Source organism: Labrus mixtus, chromosome 20, assembly GCF_963584025.1.
Source record: "Labrus mixtus chromosome 20, fLabMix1.1, whole genome shotgun sequence".
In the NCBI taxonomy this organism is placed as follows: Eukaryota; Metazoa; Chordata; class Actinopteri; order Labriformes; family Labridae; genus Labrus; species Labrus mixtus.
The window spans coordinates 5,865,615-5,889,810 of record NC_083631.1 but is presented as its reverse complement, the minus strand read 5'-3'; the positions used below and the strand labels follow the sequence as shown (position 1 = coordinate 5,889,810).

Here is a 24,196-nt window from a genome sequence, read left to right as displayed (position 1 = left end):
ACTAGTTTCTTGTCTTGTTTTTTGGTTGCAATTTGATTGACAGATTGCTTTGCCAAGCACATTGTGTTTCCTGTTACGGCACAAGAAAAGCAGATCCTTCATTTTTTTTGCTAGTGAAACACTTTTAATCTGGAGCAGCAGGAGGTAAAGATTTCTGAAACTTTATTCCTGTTTCAATACAACGTCTTTAAAAATGACTCTCTGTAACCTCAGAGCTCCACAAGTTTCTTGTTCTAAATCCACTCTGATCCTGTATTTGATCATGCCTATAAACCCCTCTATTTCAGCCCTGCTCAGAACAGGCTGTTTCTGTGTCTGTACCTTTAAATGCAAATGAGCTGACCAGGTTTCCTACTGTCATTGCAAATTTGCACGTTATGGGTCACTGTCTCTTCGTGTAACGTCTCCCTTAAGTGATTTTTAGAAGCTTGCTTGTCAATTTCTGTATAGATTATATTTTCTAAGTTGCTGCTTTGTTGAATCACTTATGTCATTTAAATTCATCTTGGCGAGTAGCAGAAGGTTTATTTTGCCTATACTGCCTCTTAAATTAATACATACCTTCTTATATGCATGCACAACATGTGTTTACCTCCACAAAATTATCTGCAGATTATAAATGCCTGTTTTTGCAAAAAAACAAGTTCCTTAAAGCTTCAAACAATCATTTTCTTTAACAGCATTATAGTTCACTAAGTCTTTTCCCTCATCTTTAATAGCTACTGTAAACTCCTACAGATATGCCAGCAGGGTGTGCCAAGGTTACCATGGTAACAGTGCCTGGCCCTCACTCTGCCTGTAGTGCGCCAAATATCTGCCAACTACCCTTGCCGAGTATTTCTCTAAAAAAAAAAAAAAAAAAAATCCTATTAATCCTTAAATGATGATTCAACATGAGCGCTTGGCATCACCTCCTCAGCCTCCATTTTTAAGAAATGAAATGTGTCTTGAATCAGGAATGTTTGTGATTTTATTAAGGTCATTAAAAGATTCAGATATGAATGAAGTGATGAAATCCCACACCAGCAGCATTTGGTGACCACACACAACACGAACGAGACATTTACAAACCCGATTTGTAAGCAACTCTGCCCCTTTTCTCGGTGCAGCACTGACCACCACTAGCGCAATGTTTGTGATTTTTACCAGACTGTCTCAACAGATCATGTCACACTGTTTTGCTTGCATAACACAGTGTCATCTGGTGACATTAAAAAGGGGTCTTTTGGGAGGCTTGGCGGCATTACTCAGCTGAGAGTGGGTAGTTAATTGTCAGGGAGCTTGCCTGTGTGTTTTTGCTGAGACACAATGCAGTGTAATAAGATGACACAGGCTGTTCTCGTATAATCTGTGGTTTAACAAACAAAGGCAAAAGAGCAGTATGAGAGGTCTCAGAGGGAGAAATCTGGGAGAAAAGACGAACCCATGAAGACACCAAAGGGACGCGTGTGACTCCATCCTGCAAGAAACGTACTACGTGTGGCTCGCTTGTTTGTGCTGTGTGCACAAACAGAAATACAGAGTGACAGTGACAGTCACAGCACTGATTTCATCTTTGTTGTTTTCCAAAAAATGGCAGCAGGGGGAGAGATGGAAGAGATTTCTGACAAGATGCAATAAATGGCAGGCTCCACAAACATGCTGATAACTTTCCATCGTTGTGTCTGTTACAGAAACGACTTTCTCTCTGCAGGGTTGTGTCATATATTTAAGTGCCATTCATTTTTTTGGATGGATTGGTTTATGTATTTGCAAAACAATCTGTGTTTGCGTTTGTCTTGGACTATTTAGCCCATACACACTCTGTAAACTCGTAGTAGCAAAGTTTGCAAGTTTTTTTTTTTTTTTTAAAGAACATGTGATGATGGATTTGGAGCTGATAAATATAACTCTAGGGTTTATCCTTCAGCAGAATTTGAATATGGCAGTGATACTGGAAATACTGGAAATGATTGAAATAGGATGCTACCCAGTGGACCAATCACAGGACTTGCAGTCTGTGGGTTTTTTTTTCCAGATAGAGGCCTGTGGGTTATTGTAACGGATTTCCACTCGTTTATGTGCCAAGGGACTAATTTCTTGTCGCGACAAGCCAACCACAACGCTGTCACCCTCGCTAGTTGTCAACAGAATTGCTTGCTGGTTAACTGAATTATTAAACTTCATTTACGGGTAAATGTTCTGCTTAAGCAGCCACCTGCTGCTAGCCGAGGCTGTAGCTGTAGACTGGCCGTCTCCTCGCTCTACTGCCCGGATGTAAACAAGCAGAGTGAAGGATGGCATCTCTTGGGGGGATGTAGTTTGCAGTTTTTTTTTTATCTTGAAAACAGAGACAAAGTTTATATGTAGGTTGTGTCAGGTTAAGCTGGGATGTCGACCAGAGCCATGTATAATCACATTCAGCACAGGGGGCGTTAACCTGCAAACACATACGAAGGATGGGGACGCTAGCGGCTAACATTAGCCACACTCAGATAACTTATTTGACTCTGTTTTCCAGCAGACGCTTTGATCCCTCTTGGTCTGAATCATGACTTAGTTTAACAAGACAATGACTGCACAAGATTGGAGAGGACTAGCCCCTCTTTCCAAACCATTTGTTGCCATGACAACATATGTTATGTTTGGGGTTCATTCGCTCCTTTCTCAAACCCAAGCTCAGTGTAATAAGTGAAGTAAGTGTGGGTTTGGTGTCTCTTCTGGATGGAAAGGCTCCCTCGGGAGGAGGGAGGAGGAATCAGAGCGGGAGTGCTCCTCACCTCTATCATACAGAATTTGTGTCAGCACTCCAGCTGTGCTTAATGAATTCTGCGGTGATTACACCCACAGCTATTCTGGGAGTAGTTTAAGTCGGAGATATCACTCTTGACCCACATAAGGTGAGCACAATGTGCACCCACGAGGATTTCGAGTTCTCTCGATCTGTGTCTTCTGGCACGTGTGTTATGTGTGTGTGTGTGTGTGTGTGTGTGTGTGTGTGTGTGTGTGTGTGTGTGTGTGTGTGTGTGTGTGTGTGTGTGTGTGTAAGGGGGGGGGGAGTGTCCTCAGGTGTGATGCCTGAGAGCTCAAGGACAGATAGATGAAAAACTAGGATGGGTGACTGGTTCTCATTTGTTTCTCCCCTGCCATGTGTCATATTCACGCTCACCTTTTCACTAAAGGTTATGGATATCTGTTTAGTCGATCTTGGGAAAGGTCACAGTTGGATGAAAATCAATAACCGTAGTATAACGTCATCATGCCCGCTTTTCAACACAGCACAGACTTTAATTAAGCAGGAGTTATTGTACATTGATTACACTTTCAAAATTAATCGTCTTGCAAGCCATTAAACCAGGAATTCACATAAACAAACCTCTGCATGAAGAGAAAGCTGTGAACACATGTTTTCTGTGTGTTCACATTGAACTCTTGTTCACTGGCTTCTTCACTTTTAGGTTTTCAACCATTATTAATGTCAGTAATGTAATGTAGTTTTGTCTTAATGAAAGTCAAGCTAGGGAATTGCACTGAATTTGAAGTTTCTCTACCTCTGAATATCACTATGTTCTCTTTTCGTCCATTCTAACATTTTATTGACGACCCTTCAAAGAACGGAAAAAACGGCACACATCTTTTTGGTACCTGCTATTAAGGGAAGCTGCTTGAGATTTTGACTCCATATCCCGTTTGTTCTTTCAGAATTACTCTAAATTGCAACAACAGTTATTCTTTAATCATTGGCCCCATGCATAATTTTTTTTTTTAACCTTATTGACATCTGTTTAACCAAAAGAAAAATGCTATAACTTTAGGCATCCCTGTAGTATATGCCTTAAAGATGAACAAACACTGGAACTGTTTTGTTATTGGATAAGGCAAAGTAAAGGGGAGCTTTTTGAATTGTTGAAAATCAAAATCTAATAACACACTGATAATAATAATAATTTTCTGTTGATTTAATTATCACATAATTGGCTGCTTACTGTAATAACTTAACACTATATTGTTAATGGTCTACATTACTGTGAGCCCTGAAAAAGCACAATCATGCTGGCAAGGTAAGGAGACAAGGAAAAGGCTGGATAAAAGGTAACTAACATTCATAAAATAGAGCAAAATCAGGACATGTGTGACTAAGATGGACACATGGGACTTTCCCAGGCGCAGGCTCATATTAATGCTATTTCTGTGCAAGGACAAAGATGCAGGGAGAGGCAGAGGGGTGGAGAGAGTATGTGCCAGTTTTCTGAAGCATGTGTTCCTTTTTCCTGCTCCTGTGGTGTTGTAACCGTATGTTTGTGTGTGTGCGTGTGTGTGTTGTGCCGTCTGAGGGTCACCCAGTTAACGCGTGCAGCCCAGCTCTTAGTCATCCTCACACCTCGCTCCGTTTTTACCTGACTGTCCATCTGTCTGCATATTTACCAGCGGAAACCGGGTCCCCGCTGTAAACAAATTAAAATATGCAAATGTCACACCTACAGTAGACGCAAGGTTACACTGAACACCTAACATATTTCAATATTTGAATGAGTATGACAGAGCCAGAGAGTCATATCTACTGAAACAGTGCTGTAGGAATGAAAGGGTTAAACATTTCAAAGCTATTAAGTTGTAACCTGTTTTTATGATGTAATTCGCCCTGTCACAGGCTTCTTAAAGTCGAAGGCATTAAATATGCGTTTTACGAGGAGTACAACCTGCAGAATGCTGCAGGGTTTGCTGGGGCAGGGTTGTAGAACAGCCAATGAAACACCTCCACATAGCCGTCTCGTGAAAGTCTCGTGGAACGATCGCATGATTTTGCAGGAAAAAGCCGTTTAGCGCACTCTGCAGACTCATCCTGGTAATACTCAACAACATACGTTTACCTCATGATCTGAAACTTTGCCCACGGTCAGTATAGACATCCAGCATTGTAACGCTACATGTGAGTTTTAAAATGTGAATCACCATGATAGGTCAACTTTAATGAGAATGAAACACGCCTACATTAAAGTACTCTCTCTCACACACCATAACTGTGTATGATATGACATGCATCTATTTCTGACATGCAGTTTTTGAGCTTGAAGCCACTTTAAAGGTGGCCTATAATTGAACTCTGTTTGGCTTATTGTTACAAGCCTTAAAGCAGGAATAATGCAGTCACAGATGCTTTTTGAACACATCCATGCACATATGAAGATATTCTTGTTGGACGTACATGCATGCATACAACAGGAGAGGAGAGGGGATGAGAGGAGAGGAGAGGAAAAAAGAGGAGAGGGGAGGAGAGGAGAGGGGAGGAGAGGGGAGGGGAGGAGAGGGGAAGAGAGGGGAGGAGAGGAAACAAGAGGAGAGGAAAGGAGTCTGTCAACTCTCAGTCTCTAATTGAAGGTGTCACAGTTGTGTCTCCTCGAAGTCTTTCCCAGCCTCCCTGCTCCGCTCAAGGCAAATTTAGCAACAGGCTCCACAGGGGAGAGTCACTGCTTTGCTACCATATTTCTACTTGTTTCTTTTGGCCTCTGTTTGTGTAGAATGGAAGGAATTTCAAGCTTTGATCTGATTTCATTGTCTCAGGAGGTCTGACTGATAAAATCACAAGGGGTAGTGTTTCTTAGAATTTGTGATATTTGTTGTTTATGTGTCAGAGTGCAAGTCTAAGTCGGCAATATATGTGGACTTTAAGACTCTCATTCTTACATGTGAACAGCTTTTTATGCATCACTTCATGCTGGAATGAAAGCCACATTACCTGATTTCTCTATTGAGATGACATGCATATATTAAGTTTTTAAACAATATTAAAGTGTTTATCATTGCTTTCTTTAAGGGTAAGATGTGTGGGGATGCATCATTAGGGCCCAAGCAACAAAGAGGTGCGAGGACCCTATTGGAATGCAAGGAATTATTATTCTTTATTTTTTCCTTCCTCGCTTCCTTGCTTCCTTGCTTCCTTGCTTTCTTTCTTCCCCGCATAGTGAAACCATTCTTGGGGGCCTGAACATGTGGGGGGAGTGGGGGGCGGCATGCAGCTGAGGGCTGAGGCCGGATTCAAACCCACGGCTGCTGCCACATGGCATACAGCCTCTGTACAGGGTGCGTGCAAAATAACCGCTAGGCTATCTGACGCCCCATGGATGCATCATTTCTGACCAACTTTATTTGTTGTCATATTTAAAAGCCAGCATCTTATTTCCTATATCATGATAGTGAGTCCCATTACCAATTCTTAAAACCATCTCCAGCCCTAGTGGACTCATGAACTCACACCCTGCAGACCTGACACCATCACAGTCTGTGACAGTTCAGTGCTAAGACTTTAGGGTGGAGATCAGACCCTTCTGTCTCTTAAAGAACCGTTGTTAGCAAGTGATCTTTGTTCCTTTTCCATTGATTATAATTGACGACTTTATTTGTCCCCTTTCAACTTAACAAATCAATAAACTGACTATGCAATCTTGTTCAACAAGTACAAAACATGTGTTTTTACATTGATGTTTAAAATAAGTGTTAGTTATTAGATTTGTGTGTGTGTCTGTCTTGGCAACATATGCGGGTCTTGCTGATGTATGTGCACATGAGATAAGTGGGAGTATTAACAGATTGTGCTTGTACTTGTGCAGAACCATCAACATGACTGTCTGCAGAGCAGGAATAGTAGGCCACACATCAACTACACCTCACAGGGCGACACAAAGCAGCTCACATCTACACACATACTGTACACACACACACACACACGCAGCCTGTTTCCATCCAGCAGATATGACAAAAGCACATTATCACTGTGACACGCGTAGAGGCTCTGCACTGCAAACTGAATGTGAGACAGACAAGGTAGCCTTGACAAGTCACCACAGACTGTGTCAACAGCTCTTTGATCCCGGCCGGCTGCGCGGATTGAGCAGATTTCAGTGGAACAGAAGAGTGGCAGTGGAAGCTGTTGACTGAAAAATTAGGGCCTTCTGTGTGTAAGAGCTGCTCTCCACAATGAGTGTTGGTAAGAAACACTGTGGTAGAGAGGGGAGTGAGAGAGGTGGGTGTAATTGCATCTGAAAGTGAGGTTAACCGCATACATATTCAGTGGGCTCGCTAAATAACCCCACAGCGGAGAGCTGAACATCATGGTGAGCGGCTCAAAACCACTTGATCCTCCAAGCTGTACAGAGTTATGTCTCTTTTTTTTAAACATTTTTGTGTAGCCTGAAGTATCTCAAATAACTATTTTATCCTTCAGCATTACATTTTGTGAAGTCATTAGTACATCTGAGAGGATTCATCATGTTTACTTTGATGATTCCCTTTTTGGCGCTATCAGCACCTCTTATCCAGTGAACTGCATCAGCAAACTGGCAAATTGGTTATTAGATCTCTGCAATGTCCCTCCAATGTCACCGTAAAGTTCTCTGTAAAAGGCCTTGGCAACTATTGGATTGATTGCTGGCCATCAGACATGCACGTCTCATCTGATTTCATCACGTTTTGGGCGTCTTTTCATGGGAGATCTTCTAAACTCAAATGTATCCATTGGGTGTATGGCCAAATATGAAGATGGTGGCTATGCAAAACATTGTTAGACTTGCCTAACATTAACATGTTAGCATCATGATTTTGAACATAATTAATTGCAAACATTAGCTTTGAACTCTAAGAAACGTTTTGCATCACAGAGCTGGACAGTGTTTAAAAAATACATTTCTCTGCTGAAACCACTGGTATAAACTTTGATTTATACCAGTTTATATTTAAACAGCCGTTTTGATCCAGTCACATCTACTATATTCAGTGTTTCTTATAAATAATGGTGCATTGGTTCAGTTCTGACACACAGTGCTGAAGATTTAGGCATCATTTTATTTCCCTGCTAGTTTTTAAGGCAAACTAATTGTGGGTCTGAAATGAACACAAAGGGTGATTTGTGATTATTTCTTCATTAGCTGAAATCAATCAAAGTTTTGCTCTGAACCTGTGAGGGTAAAAGGAAACTGTTTGGGTATAAAACTACACGTGGACCTTTACAGACCATCAAATCCTTCATTGAACCTTTTGGACAGGATAAAGGGGCACAGCTCTCAGCGCTTCTTGGTCAGTTTTTCATTGCAGACGATGTCAATATGGTTCTTAAATCACGTTGAAATGGCAAACTCATACATTTTCATTTTCTCTGACATGTAGCCTGTCTGCTCAGTAAAAGGTCACGAGTTATTTAGCGCATCAAAGAGTGGGAGTGTTGACCAGATAGATCTTAGAAGTGTCTCTCTCCACACTTCATCAATCACGCACTAAATATTTATCCCTGACATCAATATTCACGCTCTTACATCTCCGTGTTGATCCTTACCAATACCTGGAGGTTAAACGTTTCACTTTTCAGCTTCCTGGTTCAGCTGAAATTAAGCTATGAGGTCGTTGTATCCCCGTGAGTGAAACCTAAACCTGGAAAACATTGCATGCACCAAAGGGAAAAAGTATAGGAGAAAAGCTATATTGATAAAATCAGCTGTAAAATAATGCACTGTCATGGGTTTGTGGCTGTGTCATTGTGTACGTGCACAACGTAGTGAGACAAACAAACCAAAGTATTTGAGACAGCCCCTCTAGCAGTCTTGCATGGTTTTTTACTCCAAACAGGACTAAAGCTTTATGACCAGCCTGCTGACAAACAAGCTGACCCAGCTCTCCTCGGAGCCCTCTAAGCATCAGGGCTGAAACGTCTGATCACAGTTGTTTAGACTGACAAGAAAAAGAAGTCAAGGAGAAAAGTGTTGATAGAGGAAAAAGACTAAGAAAGAACGGGGCGGCGTGGGAGGCAGCAGGTGCTAATTGAAACCAATTTCTTTCAACGCTTGTTTTTTTTATAACCCTCTGCCTTATTGGGATCCAAATGGCAAGAGCCGTGCACTCGACAGGCTGACTAATCGCTCCACACGGGCTTGGATTCAGGCGTGTGGATTAACCAGGGCCGATTAACCAAACACAGAGACATCTTGTGTTGAGGAGAGTCGTGCTCCCTTTCTCAGACGAGTGCCGTTAATCAGCAACAAAGGGTCTGAAGCAACACTACAGTTTGCTAGTTACTGAATGCTCTGCTATTTACAATAGCCAGGTTTTTCTGGCTCAAGCCTCTTGACCTCAATACAGCATGACAGTGTTTCTCTGGGGCTCTGCAGCTTCCGTGCCACAAAAATACACTTTTGAATGACTTAAGATAGGGACAGAGAATATGAGGTCGTGCCAGCATGTGTGTGTCTATTTTCAAGTCGTTTCAATTTGAGGCGGTTGTAACTGCATGAGTATACAGTATGCATCTGTTAGTGTTCTCCAAATATGTGAACATTTTCATCTTTGAATCTAAATGAGAGCATGTGTGTGTGTGTGTGTGTGTGTGTGTGTGTGTGTGTGTGTGTGTGTGTGTGTGTGTGTGTGTGTGTGTGTGTGTGTGTGTGTGTGTGTGTGTGTGTGTGTGTGTGGTCGGGGCAGAGAGCAGGCCTCATGGTGAGAGTTGTCCAGTCTGTTCTTGTCTTCTTTGCTGCTGCACCACGCTGCGCAGTAAATCGGCCCAATCTGACCTGTGAAGCCTCCAACTGTTCTGTGTGATTCACTATCAGATGATTCAAACGAAACCCAAACTCAGGGCCTGATTCACCAAAGGATTTAGCAGCTTTTGCACCCTCTAAATCTGTGCAAGTGGGAGCAAAAAAAGCCAGCGTCTACTTCACGAGGCACATGTGCTGCAGAGCAAACAGCATCTCTGTGTGCTGGTTCATGTTTTGTAATAGAGCCAATATGCATTCAGTAGGGGCAAGTATGACCCCTATTCAATTGAATCTTGTTACAAAACCGAGTGCCATGTGCAGTTACAGTGAAAATTGAACAGTCTGCTGAGAGTATGTGGTACCTGCACCACAGTATTTCTAAAGGATATCACATGCAAACTTTCCAGTTATCAGGAAAACAATTCTATCTCAAATGACTTCAAAATAAATGAACTGTAAATAAAGTCTGGAGCTAGCATCTGGAGTCCAGTCTTATTGACTTCCCTTTTACTCTTTGAGTTTATTTATTTCCTTTTTCTTTTAAATGCTACTTTTTTTGCCGTAATGCAACCCTTTCCCCCATTTTCCCTTTGTAGTGTTAGAAGTAAACTGCTGTCTCCTCTCCTCTGATATTAAACTATACTGAATCTCCGACACTTTACAGAAAACAAGCGATAAAATAATGTCTCTTCTGTCTAGCTGTGTTTATATATCAACTAATCTAGTGTCAAAACAATTTGTTTTTCTTGTTATCTATTGGTACCTGGTGCTACATGCTCTCCAAAGGCTGCGATGATTCATCTTAATTTAGGGACTGTTTTTGTGCATCTGACTCGTGTTGGATGTGTAAGTCTGCCATCACGGGGGCAGAAATATGATTCATTCTACTACATGAAATCACTATGATTCACGCAGCTCCACCACAGCACCGCTGGAAAGAATTTGTAAGGTGTTATCAAAGCTGCCTTTTTGCTATTTGTACATCATGTGTTTGATTTAAGTTTTTATATGATCTGATGCAGTGGCTCCCGGTTAGTCACATCAAGCCTCTTTTAGCCCATGGAGCTGAATTGAATACATTGAGAACTTATCTTTTGTTTAGTTTATTTATATTTTACTCACCAGTAAACTTTATTATTGGTATACAATTAAAGATAAAAAGATAAAGCACTCAGAAAAAAATCAATACCACCATAAAATGCAGTTTCTAGAGCCCGACCGGCCAGCCGATAATATCGGCCGATATTAGCTTAACTAGTGACTATCGATATCTGCTAATTTTTTTGCAGATATGTGACGATGTCACTGGATTTATTGACCAGTCAAATATAATTTAATTTCAGTGTAAAATGTGTAAATTTGTATCTATCGCTGTAGATTTCATAGATCTATAAGAAAGATATCGGCCGATATATCGGTATATATATCGATGTCGGTATCAGCCCCCAAAAATTCTAAATCGGTCGGGCACTAGAAGTTTCCAAAAGTAAAAGAAGAAGAAAAAAAAGAAATATAATGACACAGAGAGAGACCATGTTTCCAGGAGTTAATTGTGATAAGACATCACTGATTCACGAGAACACAGAACATTACAATATTTAGCAAAGAAAAGCGTCAGAAGTTTGATTTGATTTTTGTTTCAGTGCTCGAGGTTCAGGAGCTCATGAGCATGCCCTGTTGGTTTCTTCTGGAATAAATACAAGACTGTGATGCATGACTGCAGGAGAGAGCAAAACAGTCTCTGCTCGATGCTTTGATGTTAGGAGAGAACGAGAAAGTGAACGTCGCACAACAAAGTTTAGGAGCAGACATGTTTGAACAGCAACCAGTTCATCTGCCACATTGTATCAGCTGTTTATCAGCAGCTGGCATTAAAGCCCCTCAGCGGCGAGTCTGCCTGCAGCTTCACATAACCTGTGGACAGAAGAGGAGAAACAAGCCAAGTTCTTTATGTAACCCGTGGTTTTATGTAACATTTCTTAATGCGATAAGTCCTTGAATAGTTGTAGGAGTTTGCCTTGGGCTATACTGCATTATAATTATGTTTTAATTAAAGCACATTTTTATATTATAGGATTTGTTTTTGCAACTTTTGATCAAGGTCAGTGGTGGGGCAGATATATGATGAAGAATAAGACCACTGGGGTTGTTGTTTTTTTAGTTTTTGTTATTCCTTGTTAAGAATGTTCTGAAACAAATTTAGCCTGGACTTGACTGCTCAAAAACAAATGAGCATAGGACATGTATCGCCACAGGGGTGGAACATGCTCTGATGTTGATGTGTGGTATCAGTCCGTCCCCCGTGGGGCACCAGACCTGACCTTTGACCCCTTAGCCTGACCGCCATGCTTTGTGTATGTGCCGGCTCACAACACCAGATGACTATGACACGATTCTAGAAAAAAATCAAATGGCATCAATACCTATGTGGATAACACTGCAAACAAAAGTAAAGTCACAGGCATTCAATTTTTGTGTCATTTATTTCACCTAATTACGTGTGTGTGTGTGTCTGTGTGTGTGTGTGTGTCTGTGTGTGTGTGTGTGTGTGTGTGTGTGTGTGTGTGTGTGTGTGTGTGTGTGTGTGTGTGTGTGTGTGTGTGTGTGTGTGTGTGTGTGTGTGTGTGTGTGTGTGTGTGTGTGTGTGTGTATGTGTGTATGTGTGTTCGTGTGTGTGTGTGTGTGTGTGTGTGTGTGTGTGTGTGTGTGTGCTTGCTAACATCTCCCATTGGTAGCCCGTCTGTGGTGCGTCTCATGCGGTGGTGTCTGTGTGCAGCTGTGTGAGCCTCAGAGCTTCTGCAGCCAAACTCATTACATTACAACCACTGTGACACCTGATACACAGACACAGGGGGCTCTGCAGGTGATACACCTCTGACTCCGTGTGTGTGTGTGTGTGTGTGTGTGTGTGTGTGTGTGTGTGTGTGACGCGCATGAAGTGAAATAATATGTTTATATGTGTGTGTGTGTGTGTGTGTTTTTTCATGCTAAAACACACCGCAAAATGTGTTCCCTCTGGAAACACAAACGTGTAGTCCCATGCATGTATGTGTGTTTTTAAACCTGTGTATTTGTGTGTGTCTGAGTCTGTGTAGAAATCATATTTAATTCATGAGGCTGTATCACTATTTCCCCCGTGTGACTCAGAGATGTCTGCCAGCCAAACACTCCCACCTGTAGTTTGGAATAATTGATCACGTCCCCCTGAGGACATTTCTTAATACAAACACTATTAGAGCTGTAAAGAGCGTGTTTATCCTGCACTTGTGTGCGTCAGTGTCTGTGTACATCATCTCTAATAATACATGCATTCAAGGGTCTGTGAAAATCTGCGTGTTTATCTCCACGTTCTGTTTACCGAGGGCTTAAGGACACTAATGACATGAGACTAAAAGTTTGGAAAATAATGACTTACAATACAAACAAGACATCAGCAGTGTTAGCATCTCTGAGAGGCAGGACTAAGGTCTCCATTTTCAGCATTTTTCCAGTTTACACAGCGAAGGAAACAGTGCCAATTATGAATGATTTCTAATCTGGAACCCATTTTTCTAAACTTTCCATTTTCAGGCACCAAAAACAGCGTTGTCGTGTAAGGAAAAAGTTGCCTTTTTTGGAAGAAATCGTTGTGGTGTAATTGGGGTCTATAATCTGTAAATCTATAATTGTGCCCAAGGAAAAGTCATAGCTGTGTCAGTGGTATTCTGGGGACCAGGAATGTCTCACATGCCATGCCAATCCATCCGTTAGTTGTCGAGACGCTGACTTCCACTGAGTCACCCCCTTAGCATAGTTAGAGATGTTTTGTCTCTCAGTCATTTGATGAGTGAACTCAGTGCACATTGTGGATGCATACACACATCTGAGTGCCTTGTGTGTAGTTTTTTTGGGAGTCTCTATGATGTGAGAGAATGAGCAAAAAAACAAATCACGACATGCAAAAAGAAAACATGTACCCTGTGGACATCGTCTCCGCTGCCTGTGTTTGCTGTAACGAGCTTTCCAGGCATGCATAATCAAACACAGATCTCAGAGGACTGAGGGATGAGAACTGCCATCATCTGTCGACCTGCAGCGCTGTGTAGGAGGACAACCCTGGAGGTTTTGGAGAAGCCCCTCCCACCCTATCTCGCCCAATCAGATTCACCATCCTCTGTTACTGTGCATAAACACACAGCTTGTCAGTTTGTTTGTGTGGACTTCTTTCTGTTTTGTTTTCCTTCTTTTTTTTTTAACAGAGCAGGATTCCTACTGTGCTGAGTCTCCCCTGAGGTTTTCTACTTCGTTCCACGCTCTTCTACTCCCTGATGATGATATTACATAATTCCCCACACATACACATATGCAAACAGTCAAATACACACACACACACACACACACACACACACACACAGACACACGATATTGCGCTGATGAGGATAATTGCTTGACACAAACAGAATTCCAGGAAACGTTTTCCTGATTGTGTGTGTCCTCAGGGAGACAGAAGGAGGAAGAATATCATTTGCTTCTTTTCCTGTTCACGTCATCTTATCTCTTCCTATCTGTTCATTCCTGCTCTATTCTTCTCCCCCTCTCCCTCCCCCTTCTCCTCTCTTCTTTCCTCTTTTAATCCAGTCCATCAGTGGTCTTTGTGAACCCCTTTATTGTTGCTTTCAAGGTCACATCTCCACTGTTAACTGCGTCCCTACTGGACGTCTTTGTCCTCTGTGTGCCTATGGAATGCATAATTGAATGTAAGTGCTGAAATTGAGTTTCCAGACCTTTGTTGTTGCTGCAGCTTTCTTCATTTCCACCAACTACAGGTGAACACTGCTTGACAGTATATATCACACTAACATCGACCCCCCCCCCCCCCCCCCCCCCCCCCCCCCAAGGGTGGTGGGTAAAGGACGGAGACTTATATAATACGGTACACCAAAGCAATTATGTAGTCAGCTACAGTGTTCCCACAGTTTGTAGCTGTGAACCTATTTGCCGCCGCCTGGACAAGGTTTGTCCTGCCGGGGGAATCTGAAGGGAGTTTAAAGATTGAATGAACTGAATGAGAAAGTTTTCACACAGCTCAAAGCAGCTGCTGAACAGATGCTGTAAGACTAGTTGGTTATAATTTATAGATTAATGGGTAGTGATTTACAGACTTCTTGACCACATTGAGAGCGTTACCGTTTATTTAGTTCTGTTGATATTTTATTTTATTTGACAGAACAATATGAGGAGAATAAATAAATGACATCTTGAAGTTGAGGAGAAGCTTCTCCTGTGGCCTCTCTCTGTCTGTTTGACCTGTCACTGAGTCACTCCGCTGTGGTCACTGGCCATCGATCTCCTCCAGTCTCCAGATAGAGCGAGGTGGGGAGGGGTCATGACCCCGGGAGCTATGGGAATCTGGGAACTGTCACTCAGTGCAGCGACATGAGTTCAAATGTCACACTGTCAATGTCAGATACTTGAAGACGTGATATAAAGGTAGCGTTTTTGCTCACAGCATGGACTAAGGCTGCACAATAAATCGCTACGGCATCGGTATCACAATATGAGCTTCCACAATAAACACATCAAAAAAGTGGAGTCATGCAATCAACATAAATTAACTGATTTTAAAAAGTCAACATAACATTGTAACATATCATTTCATAATGGCAGTTTTGTAAGAAGGCCCCTCACCATACGTGACGTACTGCAGACTCCAGAAGACTGGAATGATTCTTGACGGTAAACAACCTACAGGGATATAGTTTCTCTATCTAACTCAATCAAACTTTGATGAGAACTTGACCCACGCAGGAGTAGTGCTCTCTGCTCTGTGTAGGATGCAGCACTCATATAGACCCATTCACTTCTCTTTTCTGCCCTCTTTTTTTTTTTCCATCTCTCTTTCAGCACTTCCACAGTAAGAGCTCTTCACTCATCATTCACTGCTCTTTCTCTCACGTGCACGTTTCCCTCCGACTTCTCTTTGTGTTTGCACACATGCATCAGCGACTGTTTATTTTTAGTGGCCAGGTGTAGAGGTGTAGAGGAAATGTCTTCCCTCACTTATTCACCACAGTGGGGTTCGGTACACACTGTTCCAGCCCTGGCCAGAATGGAGCCTAAAAATAGAGGAAAGCACACCTCCCTCCCTCCCTCCCTGCCTCACCCTCTCCTCCCCTCTGCCATTTTTCTCGCCTGAAATGACAAACACTCTGCAGAAAGCCCATGGAGCCATAACAAAAGGGGAACATTTAACACGATCTGCAGCCTGGTTTGGATGAAGCATGTCTGTTCTGGTCTGCATAAACTGTGTTGCAAAATGAAGTGAATGCATATTTTGTCATCGTTTTCAGAAAGTTGTGAAGGCGACAGATTATTTTAACACTAAAAAGGATGTAAATGCAAGAGTGCATTAACATTTCTGACTCCCTCTGAAGCATCCATCTCAGCACTCATAGGAGCCCTGAACCCCTGTGGAGTCGTTCCCTCCCTCTCCACATATTCATCCATCCTCTCGCACACTTCACCCCCTCCCTCCTGTGGACCTCAGATCAAAGCCGGCGCGGGGCGGGGGGGGCCCGGATCAATTGAATGTGTCTGGAAGGTATTGAGTTTGGTCCGGCGCTGCAGGTGTCTTGCCTTGCTCCCTTATCTCCCACCGCAGGCTTTTCATCTGGGCAACAGCGCCGCGTAATTCTATTAACGCTGGTTTGGTAGATTACCAATTTGACCAGATTAGCCAGGGCTAACCCCTCAGTTTATCAGATCAGTAATGGATAGTGTAAAGGATGTGGATAGAGAGGTGAGGAAATACCACCACAGCATGAAAACACCCCACACCGTCAGAGAAACACAAACAGAGCGTATAATGTGCTTTCCACCTTCACACTCAAAAAGGAAGCGTTTGTGTATTGTAAGCTGCTTTGTAATGCCAAAGCCCCTTATCTCTGTGCTTATGCAATTAGGCTGGTGAAACAAAAGACCTCCGTAATTAATCATAATATCCCTGACGAAACAGTATGTCACTGTGTCACCTCTGTTCCTGCTTTTCTATAGCAGTGAAGACGAAACCATCTGGAGATGACTACGCTTCTTACCGCTGAGTTCCCCAGTCAGACAGGGCGCCGTGCCTGAGTCATTGGAAAGATTTATTATAGTGGCATTAAAATCAGCAAATTGACTCTTAATGAAGTGCACCTCCAGGTCCCTTTGTGAGCCACTCTTACACTTTTTTTTCTCTCTTAGAAGTAGAACAATATTGTTGTTGATCTGAGCTGCAGGGTGCAGGTGTAAATGTGGTTTTTGAGCAAAGCCTATATATAAGAAGTGGAAGTGGCTGCTTGGTTTCAAAAGTGAAGCTGATACAGATGTGCCTTTAATATCTTCTTATAGATGGAACAGGATGGCTCAACTTGCTGCAACAATTTGAATATCATTCTCAGTTGTAGAAAATGTGCCTGAACTTTTCGAGGCGGCTGCACACAAAAGAAATTCAATTTTAGCGTCAAAGCATGCACATTGCAAATGTCTGCTTGAATGCACTGAATAGGAAAACTGCATTATGTTTATGTACCATGCAGTCACATCTGTATTCAAATTCATTTGACCTATAAAATGCGAATCTACTTCTTTGATTTATTACCTCTGTAAATGTTCTCCCAAGGAGTTTAAGCTCTCAATGATTGTAATAATTTAATCATGGTCCCATTTAAGGTAAAGGTGGGCATGCTTTAGGGGTTACCTGCATATGACAAGTTGCTACTACTCCTATCATATTTCAATCAACCAAAGTAGGGCTTTAGAATACATATCCACCTTCTCATTGGATAAGGTCACCCATGACCCAGAATGCATCTGTGTTTCAGCCACTGCAGCATATTGTCCTCTGCTTTCTTAAGACAGCTTTTAGATTAATGTGTGGGTCCGTGTGTGTGCGTGTGTGCAAGAAAGTCGACGCCAGGGATTATAGTCGCAGAGAAACACTGTCTCTTTCTTGTGTAAGTCTGAGTAAGCCTGCCCGACACACACACACACATATCATACACACACACACACACACACACACACACACACACACACACACACGAAATATTCCAAAGCTAGATTTATCCCTTCCACTTTTGCACAGCTTAGCGGCCCTCCTTCACCTCTGAACTGAGATCAGTGTCATCTCTGTCTGCTCGGCTCCACGCTGCAGCACCAGAAGACGCTTGAACTGGTCTGAGATCAGCATGAAAGAGAAGCGGGGATAGAGGAGTGGGAGTGTGGCTCATGGTGTGAGGAGGGCTGGTGGTTCGGGGGGGGGGAAGAGCTATGGACGTCATTACTCCCGTGATTCACATACTGTAAGTAGGCTGCAGGGAGGGAAAGAGAAACCCGATGGATGCACTCATAAGTGACCCTGCTGAGTGAAAAAAGTGTGTAACAGAACATTCAAATACACAAAGTAGATTCTGCCTGTTTGTCCTCCTCCTTTGCATGTAAGCAAATGTTTGTTATTTTCCTAATTTCATTGACAGCAGAGTGGGCAGGATGTAGGCTGGCAGGTTTGAAAGTTTGACTCTGGGGCAAGTTGGAGGTGGATATGAAGTGGGATTGAATGTTTTCAGGTCGATATTAAAACATTTTGCCAATATTCTCAGCAGGAAAACATTGAATTTTGAAATGCTCTTTCAGAAAACAAAAGACGTATTTCAACACATTTGTTTTCCCTTTTGTCTGTTTGTCTCCCTGCTTTTTAAAACCCTTTCAGAGTCACACAAAAAGGGCCCTTGAAATGTCAAAAAATGGTTCTGACTGTGGTAGTTGTTCATCCAAATCCTTTCGCAACCATTATTGGATCATAAAGGTTGGAATTAACAATTTTAAGTTGCAAAATATGGAAAACTTATCAAAAATTCTAGCAAGAGTCAAAAGTGAAAAGTACTTCCAGTGTCGGTGTCATATTCAGGTTAATTAGAATTAAACGTCCCCATAATGACGCTCCAGCAACCTATCTGCATTCGTCATTGTCTGATGGACCATATAGCTGTTGAGCTGCTGAGTAGCGCCGTTCATCGTTTGAGTCTCATTTCAACAATAGTATACTGTATATGTTTTATAGCAGCTTCACTCCGGCTCACTTCAGCGGTATGAGCCTTGAGACTTTTTTGTGATTTACTTGCAGTTAACGGGACTCAAGTTCACCAAAATAACATCATGATGCAGATTTGCAAATAGTTAAAAGTCAAGCTTTGTCAGAGCTTTCGTCAAGAGGAAAATGACTTTTAAAATGTTTGTTTGATCGATCACCTCTGATGAGTTTCAGTCAGTCAGAGGAACTAAACGCTGATCGGCTTTTTCCAAACATTTGGTTTATGATAGATTGGTAGCTGCTCTTTAATGTACCAGATATCGCTTTATTGAGACGATTACATCATCATGAAAATGCTGCCGAGAGGTGATTGTATGAGTGTAGCACAGATGATTTTCATGAGTGTTTCTCCGGCAAACACCAAAACCCCCTGATACGTCATTGGTCAATACAGCTTGGACTACAAATGTACACTTCCCAATGCTGAAAATCCAGACCCCCATGTAAAGATTCTACATGTTTATGTTGAATCTGTAAATTGAGATGATTGACATTCAAGCAAACAGCGATTACATCACACGGGCTGTTTGGCCTCTTCTTTCACCTCCGTTACTACCTCTGCTGCTGGCTGGATGGCAATACAGCTTTACAGCACTGTTCTGCCTGCATACCTTTGACACAATTAAAGTCAGTGTAATAATGTCCTGCCTTGACGAGTGTGTGTAAAGAGGCTGCAGTTTAAACCAAGCCATACAACATTGAACTCCAATAAGCAGTGAACGACCCCCAAGAGAACATGACAATGTGCAATCAGTCTTTTTCTAGGTTACACTACCAGACTGTCTGCAGTATTACTTTAATCCCAGTGCTATCATTTCATTGCTACTAGTTGTAATAAATTACATTTATTACATTGCATTACTACGTTCATTTTTAAAGTTATTTGAACGCTTAAGTCGAGGGAAATTAGACTGTAACTATCTATGAACCTGATATTTTAGAAAGTCAATTGTTGCGTTTGGTTGTTTTTTTTTGTGCTAATGTTGAGTTTTGTTTGTCTGTATTTTATTTCATCTGCTTACGTGGCGTTAGTCTGCTTTCTGTTGGACAGGCGGGTGCCAAAGACTGGTGGTTCGCTTGTGCTAGCGAGTAGTAGCATGAAATGTACAAACAGTAAATAAACAGATGATGTCCTGCAGTGAGGGTGAGCCTTCTGGTAGCTCTGAGCCAATGAGGAGGGGCCCAGTTTGAATGTTTTGTTTACAAGCTGAAACTAAAAATGCTACCGACTTGACGTTTAACCATGCATTTGTGTTGAGATCTCACCAAACAGACATTTTCACACTAACCGATAGTCAGAATGGATGAAAGCAAAGTCAGCCATCAGCGTTTACGTTCGACCACCTGCAATGAGAACATGGTTGAAAAGACTGACTTACCAAACATTTCTGTCTATAAAACCAGGCTGAACCCCCCCCCCCCCCCCCCCCCTCCCCCACTGTGCCCTAACTGTGCATTCACACCTGTGCAGAGTCTGTTTCTGAACATTATGAAAATGACAAATGGCACAGATGAAAACTTCACAGCACGGATAAATCACTTTGAGCCACTTTTTTGCTGAGCTTTTTTTTATTCCCCTCTTCTCTGCCTCTTTTCATTTTTATTACTCAATGAGATTAATTTATGCTTTAGCTGCCACCGGCTCAGCACTGCTTCATGTCTGATGCACACACACACACACACACACACACACGCACACACACACACACACACACACACACACACACACACACACACACACACACACACACACACACTCAAAGAAACACACTGAGTATTTGGGATGGATTAGGTTTATGATGATGGGCAGATAGAAAGAGATGGGTATCATCATCGTTATATTTTCAGTATAATATACTGAACATAATGATGGTGACACCTATCTCTCTCTCTCTCTCTCTCTCTCTCTATATATATATATATATATGAAAATGTTTCTTATTAACTGATAATAATGATACAGTCCAGGCTCCTGCTGTTTCTTAGATGCGTTTCTGTGTTTTGTTTTTTTAAACCCATGGCCGTCAGATTGTCTGGCAAGTGGGACTTAGCTGGCAGAGTGATACACAAAAAAAGAAACACAAACACAGAGGAGATTGAGCACAAAAGTGCACATGAACACTCAGGCAGCTTGACAAAAATCGAAGCAGACAGATTGTGTGAGAATAAAAAAGAAGCAAGAATGAGGATTCTGAAATGATGGCTGGAAAAAAAACGAAACAATTTTTGGTACACGGAGCGAGAGTCAGACTGAGAGTCAGCATGTGATCTGGACGCCACAGATGTCCACTCGTTTGCTTTGTTCCCTGCAGATCTGCAGCAGTGTCCGAATGTAAATGCCAGTGTCACTGTGGTGGGAGCAGCGTCAGGTGTCATGTCAGCCGTGTCACGCTGAGTGACACCCTGGTAGGGCCGAGACAATGATGCAGTCAGCATCATTTAAGCGGACTGTAAAGAGCTGACGGCTGCAGGACACAGCAGATCGTGCAGTGACTTTTTTTTTGTGTGGGTGTTAGCGTAGGAGTGCACATGCATGAAGCATGGGGGTGTGTTTTCCTGTCTTTTTTTCCTTGGCTTTTTTTCTTGCCCGTACACGGCAGGCTTGTCAAAATGACTTTGAGGTTGATTGATGATGATTTACATTCTCTCATTTGCTACCTCTGTTTCTGTTTCTCTAACAGCTTGAATAAATGTTAGAAATGTTGTCCTGATACCCACTTTGATTTGTGTGTCATCCAATATCATAATACACATATTATCAATCAATCAATCTGTATCTGTTTAACAAGAAAAAGAAAGAAAACCCTTCTTCTGACAGGCAGAAACCTCGAGCAGAACCAGACTCTTGTTCAACAGCCATCTGCTGAGACTTGTCTTTGTAGAAAATCTAGCTTTCACTGACATTACACTCTTTGTTAGCGCCACACTGTTGTTGTTCGTTACATGGTAATAACTGAAACCAGTTTTTTTTAGGGAGTAAGTGAGTCAACATATTTAAGGATGTACTCATTGAGATGAGGCATTTTAGGCAGAATCAGAGGCTGGTACCCAACTCAACAATTTTTTTTTGCATTAAGCACTTTCACACTAAACTTCACCCTATGGCTAACATAGGAACAAACCAAGCAGCGACCTCCAGTGTTTAAAAATGAAGCCAATGCGGAAGTGCAAAATCCTGCAGTTCCTTCAGTGTCCACTTGAGGCTGGCTCCAAGAGCCCTGGAAGTCTTATACACACCACAGCCAAAAATACAGTTTTTACAGCATAAATTAACATGTTTACAGCCTGGAACCAAAAACAAACAGGTCTGATTAGTTATTGTCATCACGGGGACACACCGTGTCACACTTTTCTTCTAACACATTTGTTTAGATTTCATGAAAGATGCATGTTATCCAAAGTCAGGCGTGTAGCTGACATGATTGACAGGGGGGGGCGATGTAGCGGTTTGTCAGGAGGATTAAAACCCGCCTCCGCTCACTCTCAGCCTGTCGTTAGGCTGACTGAAAGTTACAGTGAGACAGGATTTCCAGTATCGTTTACTCATACTTTAAAACACTCTTCTCTGTTTCTCTCTCTTCTCTCTCAGTTTGCTGTTTTGTGGTTCACAAACGCTGCCATGAGTTCGTCACCTTCTCCTGTCCTGGTGCTGACAAAGGACCCGACACAGACGTAAGTGGTTTTCTACTTCTTCCAGACTTCTTCTTTCACTTCCTCCCATTCAGCTCTTTCAATACCCAGACACCTGGCTGCATCTGTCTGCAACATAAAACACACCTTTACATGAATATATTGGAATATTCAAAGACTGGGAAGAGAAAATATACAGAAAAGGGGAGAATCTGTTTCCAGAAAGTAGGAATCCATACCAGTCCATCCATACTTCAGACTGCTTTTTTTTTTTTTTCCAAAAGTGCCGTAAATAAGCTCAGCCTTCACCGCGTCTATGTACATTCATAATGATTCCAGGACAGTGTAAAATTCTTGTCCCAGTCTGTGAGTTTACATTGTGTTTCGATGAAGCACGGCACAGTGGAAACTACACACACACAGACAGACAGACATGCACGCACACGGCGCTGCGCTACCCCGCTTGGTTTGGCTGAAGTCGTCTCACCTCTGTAACGCCTCTGTTACTACCTCCAAAAACGGTACAGAGGTGGATTCCCCCCCCCCACCACCCCCCCATTACATCTCCACGACATTCAGATTGGAAGCGAAATGTCACAGGAGCGTAAATATCACAGCTCAAAACGTCAGTCTGAGTCAAGCTTTTATGACGTCTGGCCCATATCCTCTGTTTTTTTTTTAAAATAGTTTCCAAGATGTCTTTTGATAACTGATAAGAAAAGTGCAGTCTGTGCTTCTTTAAACACAGCAATTCAGATGTCAAACGGACAGAAGAGCCTGAAAGGATGAGCTCAAAGCAGAAGAGCAAGAGTTGAACTGTCTGGTGAAAGATGCATACAGTGCTGAGTCAAAGGACGTCAAGAAGTCCTCTCAACCTCTCAGAAAATGTAGTTCAACAGGAAACAAAAACTCCTGTGTGCACAGCTACAGAGAGCCAAACATACGTCTGGTAAAAGTTTGTTTTTGAAGTTTTTACTGGAAGTAAACGTGGATACAAGAGGACAAGGAGTGACGATGAATTTGAAAACAAAAAGGAAATGAGGAGATCCCTTAAACAGATATTAGACCAGTGTTGAAAAGCATTGATTACTTTTTCTCAAAAGGCTTGATTGATTTTCAGGTAAGTTTCTCATTCTACGATGTAACAAGGTATCAGATAAACATTTAGCATCTGGACAGAGACAGCTCAGCCATCTGAGGAACATGTACAGTCCAAAAGCAATGTGGACGTTACTTACAATGCCATCCTGAAAATATTTGGCTCTTGGGGTTTCTGGTGAAGCTTCTTGAAAAAGCTGCTGGAAACGTGTTGTTTCCTCCTGTCTAGATCTCTGCTTCGGTTGAACCTACTTCTCAGCTCTACTTTGCTTTGGAAAAAAAAGCATCTGCTGGATGAAAATGTAGAATTGTAGAAAATCCTGGCCAAGACTTTCCATCTCCTGGTCATTTCTTAGAGTCCAGCTACTGTAGCATCTGTAGATGTTTATATTTAAATGTCTGCTTGTAGAGACTGATAGAGTTTGTTCATTCACACATTACCTTGGTGCTCAGAGTTCCCAAGATGGGAAGTTGTTTTTTCCTACTGTGGTGTGTTCAGGAGCTTCATGTTGTAACAAACAACAATGGATGCTACAAAGATGATAAGTTGTGTTTCTTTGCTTATGACTAATTAAGAACACATTATCACGTGTACAGAAGCTTATGTTTCTTATGCAATATGACACGTTGAATTGACAAGAGAAACATAATTGCAATACATGAATTCATGCAAAGTGAACAAATGCTTTGGTCCGCCTCTTTTCAGCATTATTTAACACTAAACTCAGCAACCAGATACCAACATTTTCTCTGACTGTCTCAGTTGTTGCAGAGATACTTGTCTGTTTGTCGAGAGTGTCCGAAAAACATGAGCTGGAAACAGTTGGCATAATAATCCTCTTAAAAATGTGATGCAGCG

At 42.1% G+C, this 24,196-nt stretch overlaps 1 protein-coding gene across 2 annotated transcripts in view; it reads left to right on the top strand.

The window, feature by feature from the left end:
- Positions 1-24,196, top strand: part of prkcab (protein kinase C, alpha, b) — a 98,962-nt gene that overhangs the window by 9,575 nt on the left and 65,191 nt on the right. For both annotated transcript variants that reach the window (XM_061065775.1, XM_061065774.1), the window contains exon 3: positions 22,199-22,281. In XM_061065775.1, coding sequence (XP_060921758.1) covers positions 22,199-22,281 — 83 coding nt within the window. The remainder of the gene's footprint in view (positions 1-22,198; positions 22,282-24,196) is intronic.